Raw genomic sequence first — 10413 nt, 5'->3', positions numbered from 1 at the left:
TGCACCTCATCTGGAATTTACTTTATCGTTAATACTATTCACGTCCTGTGTGGAAGTACTCATGACACAAACTACAATTTTTCCATAAAATATGGATAAAGTGGTTACACAGGATGCGTTCCCGGTTTGAATGGGTTAACGGTCTGATTGTTAAACGGTTCCCTTTAATGATTACTATATGTTTTAAGAAATGTTGATTTTGATTTTGAACTTTATTATACGTTTTTGATAAACACAAATTCAATACATTGTATTGAATGTATTAATACAATCAATACATTGTAATAGTTTTCAAAGTGAGGTACAGGGATCCTCTGGGTTACTTGAGGGGGGTCCCAAATGGACACGTAAAGGTCTGTAACTCTGAGAGTGTACACATGAAACAGAGGTCCATTTGGTAAATTTGGTTCCATTTGTACACTCTGTGGTAAATAAAAACAATTCAAAGAAAATCTACCTTGTGAGTGTGGACTGTTTCTATAGACTGTTCACTGACAGTAGAGCACGCTTTGCTTGGGACTTCTGTCCTTCTGTTCTGTAGTATTTGGAGCCCTTTGAAACATGACTGACCCCCCCTTCCTCCTTCCTCCTCCAGGCATGGGCAGAGTACAAGAAAGGTTCTGGTTCTGACACTGTTGGTAACTGGAAGACACGAATGCGTTGTGCCCTTAACAAAAGCACAGAGTTCAGTGAGGTCTCTGGTCGGTCACAGCGGGACATCCCGGGACAGCCTTACAAGGTGTACCGCCTGGTTCCCCTCAGTGAACAAGGTGAGGTCAGGCCCAGGCCTCCTTTTCTTTCGTAGCACTTGGTAAGCCATGTAGAAAGCAATAAGCTTGAAAAAAATAAAATCAAAAAATGGCATGTAGCATGTGGAGCATGTTGCTTCATAGGCTGCTAGCTCTGTATAGTATGATGCAACTATTAATAGTTCTACGGAAGCTTTATGGGTCCATTCAATAATATGAATATAGAATATATAAATATGGTGCCTCTTACAGCCAATAAATCCTCAATTAGGCAAACTAAGGCAAGGAGAATTGTAGAGCACATCTCATGCACAGCGTGTTCCCCCTGGGGTTCTTTTTTTTTTTTTTTTAGCACTTCAATTTTATTTCCATTTTCATACATTCTGTAATCACATTATGGACTCTGGGGTTCATTTTTAGTAATTAACTGGTTCTGTTGGTTCTATTGGGTCAGGACTGGTGGAGCCTGAGAAGAAGAAGAGTGTGGTATTAACTGGTTCTGTTGGTTCTATTGGGTCAGGACTGGTGGAGCCTGAGAGGAAGAAGAGTGTGAAGGGAACCAAACGGACTCAGGACAGGGAGCTCAGCGGGTCAGGAGGTCAGGAACCTCCGTCCTTTGTCCAGATCAAACACGTCAAGGAGGACCTGGTCACCCCTCAGCTGGTGAGTGTGACTGTGTGGGTTACCCAACACTGATTATGAATCTCAAATCCATAAGAAATAAATAAAAAATATATTATATAATCAAATCAAATAATTAATAATCAATGGTGTTTCTGTCCTTGAACATTGGAACATTATATTTCTGTTGGCCTTTTAGGCTTGGTAAACTAAAGTTGCACAGTGCAGACAAATAACTTGCATAATTGAATTGCTTTATACTATATACAAACATTAATAGTGTAAATAACCGAATCTACAAGCTCAGAATTTTGCTTGTATATATCGGCTATTTACACAATGTTTTGAAAATGTTTAAAAAATATCGGAACACTTTTCAAGATGGACACGATTATGACGATTATGCAAAACAAAAAGATTGTGATTAGACGATTATGTAATAAGTGTGACAGGCCTATCTATGCATGCTCTGGTGTTTCAAGTATCGTGTTTCCTGTTTGCTTCCAGTGCATTAAAGGAGGAGTTCACCCAAAAAATGACTTATTTTCTATCAATTGCACACCCTATGAAGCCTTGAATCCATGGATTCTTTTTTGTTTTTGTTGCATTCCTAAGCTAATAATTTGATTTCCGTCTCCTACCGGCTAATGTATACGGTAGGAGACACAAAGTAGATTATTTGTGTCTCCTACCGGAAATACACACGGTCATCAAATTATTGTCTTAGGAATGCCACAAAAACAAAAATAAATCCATGAAATCAAGGCTTCATGGGGTGTGTAATTGATAGAAAATAAGTCATTTTTTGGGTGAACTCCTCCTTTAAGGTCGTCCTAACAGGAAGAGAGGTGACAGTGGAGACACAGGAACCAGCCCAGCAGACAGAAGGACGTACGTTCAACCCTTCTCTCTCTCTCTCTCTCTCTCTCTCTCTCTCTCTCTCTCTCTCTCTCTCTCTCTCTAAAACCCTGACGGGTCCACCATCAGCACCCTGCTGAACACCCCTGGCGCCTGATTTTATATTAACCCATTAAAACCGGGAACGCATCTGTGTAACCACTTAAAAATGTTATACTTTGGCTTTTCAAAGATAGCAGATCTACAAGCTCATATCGTGGCACTCGGTGCTGCACCATGAGCTTGTAGATCTGCTATTGTTTTTTAAATCATGAATGTTAGTGAAAATCTTTGAATATATATATATTTTTCAACCCATTTAGGCCGGGAACGCCTATTTGTAACTATACCTTTCAATACAGGAACCCCTTTTGGGGTTGCTGTTGCGAGCTTGTATATCTGCTATTTTTGAATAGCCAAATAATTTGGTTGCGCAATGTGTCGTGCACAGAAAATAGCAGATCTACAAGTTCACAATGCGTCGCATATACTAATACTAATATCGCTGTGATTCGTCAGGTTTCCAGGCTACTGCTGCATAGCAACATCACATACACCTCTCACTGTGGCACAGTAACTCAGTGGTTCTCAAACTGTGGTTCGTGACCCCCAAATTATTTTTGTGGGGTCCCCACTCCCCAGATGATTTGCAACATTGTTTTCTCACGCAACAGTAAACAAACCAACATACAGTATACAGGGTATCTGTTCATTGATTACTTTTCACCATTACTGCGTCAAATGTAATCAACAAACTATACTATAAATTGTCAATTGTCAAATACTAAGAAAATAGACTTGCTGCAAGCAATAAATGACTCCACTTTGTCTTTCGGTTGACAAAACAAATCTCCTGCAAGGTCCGTGATTCATTCTCCCTCTCTCTCTGCCTGCAAAATGTGTGTGTGTGTGTGTGTGTGTGTGTGTGTGTGTGTGTGTGTGTGTGTGTGTGTGTGTGTGTGTGCGCCTAACTCCAACCCATTAAGACCTGGAACTGTGTCATTTTTAGATTTGAGCTAAAAAGCATTATTTTACACTTTGGGCTATTCAAAAATCGTGAAAATGTGTGCAAATCTTTGAATATATATATATATATGTATGTTTTTAAAGCGAACCGTTTTTAACTCAAATCTTTGCTTCTGGGGGCCCCTGGAACAAAATATTTTGATGGGGGTCCGCGGCCAAATACATATCATTTTGGGGGTCCTTGACATGAAAAAGTTTGAGCACCACTGATATAGAAACATACATTTTTCAGAATACTGTTGAGATTTAGGAGACATATAGAATCGGCTTCAGGTCTCAATGGGCTAAGGCTCGTATCATTTGGTTTTTAACACGATGTCATCAATGGGGCAGGGAGTCTTATCCTCACGATGCTAATGATGCGATGCATGTGTTTGTAATGTTTTTAGTCATGCCATCTGGGAAGATCCGCTCCCCACGTAAACTACTGTGCTCCTGGATTGTGGAACAGGTGAGTTTTGAGTGATGTTAATAAAACAATGAACAGTAGTAACTTGATTCAACCAGTGCCACCATCCTGTCAATAATGAAAAGAAGTGTTTCAGTAAAGATATTTATTTATTTCATGTTCGCAGCACGTCACTTCGTGCTGCACTGCGAGCTTGTACATCTGCTATTTTTTAACATTTTTGAAAAAAGTGTTTTTTTTACACAAATCTTTTCTTCTGGGGGCCTCAAAACCTTTTCAGATGGGGGTCCGCAGCCAAATATATATCAATTTGTGGTTTGAGAACCACTGGTGTAATTGAACCGTTTGTATGTCTTATCTTTGGTATCGGTGTTGATGGTGGTGATGTTTGTGACTCCAGGTCAACAGTGGGAAGTATCCAGGCCTGGTGTGGGACGATGAGGCCAAGACCATGTTCCGTATCCCATGGAAACACGCTGCCAAGCAGGACTTCCGCAGCGACGAGGACGCAGCCTTCTTCAAGGTACGAATAGGCATTTGGGATCCTTTAGGATTTTAACGATTCCCGATTCCCTCAAATCAATCCGGGAACGCATCTGTGTCATTATAGTCATATGTTATACTTTGGCTATTAAAAAATACGAGCTTGTAGATCTGCTCTTTCTGAAAAAAAAACAAAAAAGTTGAAAAAAACAACGTTAATTTTTAAACTCAAATCGTTGCTGGGGGGGGGGGGGGGGGGTCAAAGTGAGGTACAGGGATCCTTGAGGGGGTCCCAAATGGACACTTAAAATTCTGTAACTCTGAGAATGTACAAATGAAACAGAGGTCCATTTGGTTCCATTTGTACATTCTCGGAGTTATGGCGGTCCTTGGCATTTTTAAGTTTGACAACCACTGACGGTGCGATAAACCGGCTCTGGAAACAGTTCCAATTGTGATGGAAACGATTCCTTAGCGATCGGTCTATTCTGTAGTAGCCTACTGTATATATGTACTGTAAAGTTCTGTAGGTCAGGTGATGTTACCACATAGAAGGATCAAGTTGTTCTGATGAACACAAATTCACTTTAGGAATCATGTTACACAGACATGACACCCCCCTCCTTCCTCCTCCAGGCGTGGGCAGAGTACCAGGGCAATCCCAAGAAAGGTTCTGGTTCTGACACTGTTGGTAGCTGGAAGACACGAATGCGCTGTGCCCTTAACAAAAGCACAGACTTCAGTGAGGTCTCTGGTCGGTCGCAGCGGGACATCCCTGAGCCTTACAAGGTGTACCGCCTGGTTCCCCTCAGTGAACAAGGTGAGATCAGGCCCAGGCCTCCTTTTCTTTTGTAGCACTTGGTAAGCCATGTAGTAAGCAAAAAATAAACTCCAACAATGGGGTGCATTTCTCCTTTCCGACATGTCGCCTTTCCGACGTTGACGAACCCTATACCTAACCCTAACCCTAACCGCACGCGGAAGCCACTAGTCGGAGTGGTGAGATGTCGGAATGGAGAGTGAACACCCCAACAATGGCATGTAGCATGTGGAGCATGTTGCTTCATAGGCTTCTGGCTCTGTATTGAGATTATGATGCTACTGCTAATAGCTCTACGAAAGCTTTATGGGTCCATTCAATAATATTAATATAGAATATATCAGGGGTCTTCAACGTTTTCAGGCCAAGGACCCCCTAGCTGAGAGAGAGATGAAGCAGGGACCCCCTCTATATTGTATAAAAATTGTGTTTCAGATTAAACTTTTTTTGTTTACGTGGTCTGCTCTTTTTTTCCCCCTCTACACCTAAACCTCTTCGCCAAAAATGGTAAATGGTAAATGGTGCATTTATATAGCGCTTCTATCCGAAGCGCTTTACATTGATTGTGCCATTAACCCATTCACACACACATTCATACACCGATGGCGGAGGAAACCATGCAAGGCACCAACCTGCTCATCGGGAGCAATTAGGGGTTCAGCGTCTTGCTCAAGGACACTTCGACACTAACTCTAGAGGAGTGCCCCAGCCCGGGATCGAACTGGGAACCTTGCGGTTTTCCAGTTCACACTACCCGGCCACTCTACCCCTGAGCCACTGCCGCCCCTGCCGCCAAAAATATCCGATCTACAAGCTCACAACGCCTCGCGCTGCGAGCAGATTAAACTTTTTTTGTTTACGTGGTCTGCTCTTTTTTTCCCCTCTACACCTAAACCTCTTCACCAAAAATAGCCGATCTACAAGCTCACAACGCCTCGCAGCGCGAGGCGTTGTGAGCTGCTAATTTTGGTTAAAGCTCTCCTCAGAAAAGGGATGCTAGGGTTCAAGTGGTTATGGTAAAAAAAAAAAAAATCTTATCACACAAAGATTTGGCGGACCCCCTGGAGTAACTCTGAGGACCCCCTAGGGGTAGCGGACCCCCTGTTGACGACCCCTGGAATATATAAATATGGTGCCTCTTACAGTCACCATCCGTGTGACGCGGATGCGGTTATTATCTTGCATGTTGATACGATAATGATGATTGTCAAGCCCCAGTGCTCACTCTCCAGTGAAGGTGCACTCGCATATATGTTTCTAACGTGGCGGTGCGCTGAGGCTAGATTGGTTGACTCCCTGCATACAAACAAAACCTATTCTAAACAGCTTTACTCCCCGAGTGTGAAGTACTGTGTTTTAACATTGTTTCATGACTCAAATTAAATAATTAACAAAACATAGAAATTTGCTAATATCTTGCTAAAACTTTGAAGTGTGACTTTTCAGAACTTCAGTTTACAGAAACACCTGTGATAACCTGTTGTTAGTAACTGTTTGGTCAATCTAAGTAGGTGAGAGCTAATTTTCTACATGGAACATGGATTATGGAAGAATAGTATTCCAGTAACCTAGTATTCACTATCATGTTATGTTTCTGCTTCTAGACATCCTGCACATGTCTGTGTGGAAACAGAAGAGGAGCCCCAGTCTGCTCCAGGAGGAACCAGAGCCTCCACACATTAAAGAGGAACAGGAGGAGATACTTCAAAGACCAGAGGATGGGTCAATGAAAAGTGAAGATGATGATGAAGACGTCTCCTCACGCTGCTATGAAATTGAAGTTGAACTTGAATCTGACACTGAAGACAGTGAAGACAGTGATGATTGGCAGGAGATCAATGGAGGTCAGTCAGCTTTAAAGATAAGGACAGGGATGGGTAGGGGAAACTGGGAGTTGGCATGACTAAATTAAATATTAACAGGGAACAAACACAAACAAACACAGAGCTGGAAAAGATGGAGGCTTTTCAAGTTGTATCTCACCATTTTTAACCTGGCTTTCCCCTTCTTCCCACTTCTTCCCGATCTCTCTCTATCTCTCTCTCTCTCTCTGTGTGTCTCTCTCTCTCTGTGTGTGTCTCTCTCTCTCTCTGTCTCTCTGTGTCTCTGTCTGTCTATCTATGTCTCTCTCTCTCTGTTTCTGTCTCAGGAGTGATGTCCCGCTCTTCCCAGACTCAGGTCTTGTTCCATAGACTCTTGTTCTGAGTGTCCATACGCCGTCACGTCCCTGGTCTTGCTCCATAGACACATAAAGTGGAGCCACAACAAACTCTACAGTCATCGGCAAAAAAAGTTTTTTTTTCTCCGTTGAATTGTCCTGTGGGGTCACCGCCCGGCGCCCGTTTAGATAGAGACCGGATGTCGGCCCGTTCAGTCTCCTTCAGCCCTCCACTTCCGGTGGAGCGTCTTTGTTTACATTCCTACTAAAAACAAATCTACGCGTTGTAAACGGAGTTGCTGACAGATTCAGCTGCAGAGCTCTGAATGTGTCTTGAGAGATTAGTAGGGAGGAGGTTGCCAAGCCAAAAGAATAGTATCGATATAAATGCTGTTCCTGTCAACGGACGCCTCCATTAGGACTCATGTTTGGAGACTTTCTCCTTTTTTCTCATAAATTCTTACATCCATTTGTTTTACCAATTTGTTAACCCTTTGTAATTTATTTATTTATGCCATTATATATATATATATATATATATATATATATATATATATATATATATATATATATATATATATATATATATAAGGAGACTTTCTCCTTTTTTCTCATAAATTCTTACATCCATTTGTTTTACCAATTTGTTAACCCTTTGTAATTTATTTTTTTATGCCATTATATATATATATATATATATATATATATATATATATATATATATATATATATATATATATATATATATATATATATATATATATATATATATATATATATATAGTATGACCAGGGCTGTTCTAAAAACTTTTTATCCCTCGATTTTGTAACCTTTTTTTCACCCAGTGCCAATTTGCCAAGTGATCCTGGGCACTACACTCCCCCCACCAGCCTAGGGAGGCCAGGGCCGAGCTCATGCCTCCTTCAATGCATGAGAGCCAACTGACCTTCTTGTCACCTGACAGGGGAGAGTTTCCCTGGTTGGACGTAGCGTGCGGAAGGAACACGTTATTCCAACCAGTTCCCTTCCCATCCATCAGGCGCCCCGGCTGACCAGGGGGAGGCAGTATAGTGACCAGGATTACTACATGTTTTTGTGAGGGTATTAACTACCCTAGGAGACACGGGGAGAACATGCAAACTCCACACAGAGTAGGCCCTTTCGCCAACCCCACCTAGGGTGACCAGGGCTGTTCTGTCGCGCACATCAGTGCTTTTCAGAAAAGCAGAATAACAGTGCGAAGATAATGTGGTACAACATTACTTGATCACAAATTCTGAATCCTCAAATCCTTTTCTTTCATTCACCTAAACATCAGTACTGAAATTCAAATGAATGCATGAATTACCCTCTATAGATCTTTTGAGGAGAGACAGGTCTTTATGTTAAGGGTCTAAGGCGGTAAAAAGGTTTTCACTACTGAACTGAACTGAACTGATTCTTCACATCTCTCTTTTTTTTTTTTTCAAGTTTATACAGGGTACATTTATTTACATAATACAATACAATAATACAATAATAATTAAAGTTTGATTTATTGATTGAAAAAGGTCTATATCTAACTATTTACAATTATGTACAAATGTTGTGAAGTTCTTTTGCTATGTACAGCATGTTCATAGTGTCTTTGCAGTTTAATGACTGTATATAGGCACAGACTTCTGGGGAGATGATCCTCTTTGGCTGCTGGTGTCTTCCCAGGGAGCCATAACCCTCATCATCCTGAAAGAGCTGGTCTAGGTCTGTGTGGGGGGTGGAGGACTTCACCGGGAAATCGACCTCAAATTCACAGTCATTCACGTAGTCGATTTGTTGGGTGGAAGATTTCACCTGGTCCAGGTCTGTGTGGGGGATGGAGGTGAAGGACTTCACCTGGAAATCGACCTCTACTCGCTTAAAAGTACCCCAGGTCCGAGTGGTCTCCACTGAACAACCACTGGCCATTACATGCCACTGCGGGGTCTGCTGGGCTGGAGGTAGAACATTGTCCTGGTGGAAATCCAGCTGAACAAATGGTACCAACGGTGGTGATGTGGTCCTGTGGCTGGCAGGAGCCGGACGAGGCTTGCTGGCTCGGTGACCTATGATAGCAAGATGAAGATGCTGCTAGCTCAAACAAAGTCTCTGGAACTCTTATAATAATACAACCGATACAATGTAGAACCGAAACGATGTCGGTTAGCAAGGCTGGATCGATAATACTCCGAGAATGTGTCGATGTGTGATGAACTCAAAGGCAGTTGGAGAAGCTTCGATGAAGAAGAGACAGTCAACAGTACCGGTCGAGTCGAGTATTGCAAGAACACTCATTCTTCACATCTCTGAGTAAAACAAATGGCTTGAAATATAACAATCACTTTTGTAGGAACTGGTGACAGGAGCGGAACAACGCCGACTACTGAGATAATCTAAATAAGCAGTGATCCAATTTTGTAGCTATAATTCTCCTGTACTGTGATATGAAAAAATGAAAAAATGCAATAATGTAATTTTGAAAAGAGAGTCATATACGGCTACAGCTACATAATTCATTGCAAAAATATTTTGATGTTATTAATTTATATGATACAACAGTTTTTCTTGCCTGACCTTGTATAAAGAATATTTTTGCTATAAAATAACTTGATGCGTCCCAGTCTGAATATACCATAGAGCCTGCATTTATGTAAGTATTGACATATTTACATGATTTGAAAATGATATGGTATATGCGACAGAATACAATACTATAGTATTCTGTAGCATGGTATGTTGGTATACACAGTAATATGTTGGATGCTGCATTTCTATGAGACGTGATCAGACTTGTGCAGCATTAATATTAACTGATGAAAGCTGTGATGGATGTATAGTATATGTACTATCCATTATTTTATTAGCAATTATTAGATACCTGTTTTCAATTCATTGAATAATTGTGATCGAAGCTAGATATTTCAACAAAAAAAAGTTATTTTTTTCCATACAGTATATCACTAAATAGATTAGCGACTTTAGCCTCAATGTATACTTTTTCGCACAACAGTGTTGTGCAAGGCTAGTGAAAAAAGCTGATCTACAAGCTCAAAACGCATTGTGGTGCATTGTGAGCCTGTAGATCTGCTATTTGCACTTTTTTTTCTTTCTACTTTTTTAACTATAATGGATTGATTATTAACCGATTCATTTATTCAAATATTCATATCAATTGTCTTTTGTAATCCCCAGCAAAAGTAGTAAATATAGTGTCATCATTTTAGCCACTTACCA

The 10413-nt window shown here is 41.0% G+C and overlaps 1 protein-coding gene across 1 annotated transcript in view; it reads left to right on the top strand.

Annotated features, from left to right (window-relative positions):
• LOC311057417 (uncharacterized protein) overlaps positions 1-10413 on the top strand; it is a gene marked incomplete at its 3' end in the record, with an annotated part of 440186 nt that overhangs the window by 415465 nt on the left and 14308 nt on the right. Inside the window, exons 5-9 of the mRNA XM_084074376.1 lie at positions 1270-1412; positions 2198-2261; positions 3683-3744; positions 4103-4225; positions 4822-5005. Of these exons, the coding sequence (XP_083930502.1) occupies positions 1270-1412; positions 2198-2261; positions 3683-3744; positions 4103-4225; positions 4822-5005 (576 nt within the window). The remainder of the gene's footprint in view (positions 1-1269; positions 1413-2197; positions 2262-3682; positions 3745-4102; positions 4226-4821; positions 5006-10413) is intronic.

This window comes from Gymnoscopelus microlampas (assembly GCF_963454915.1).
Source record: "Gymnoscopelus microlampas genome assembly, chromosome: 12".
In the NCBI taxonomy this organism is placed as follows: domain Eukaryota; kingdom Metazoa; phylum Chordata; class Actinopteri; order Myctophiformes; family Myctophidae; genus Gymnoscopelus; species Gymnoscopelus microlampas.
Note: the sequence above shows the minus strand (reverse complement) of the source record. Positions and strands in the feature narration are given on the sequence as shown.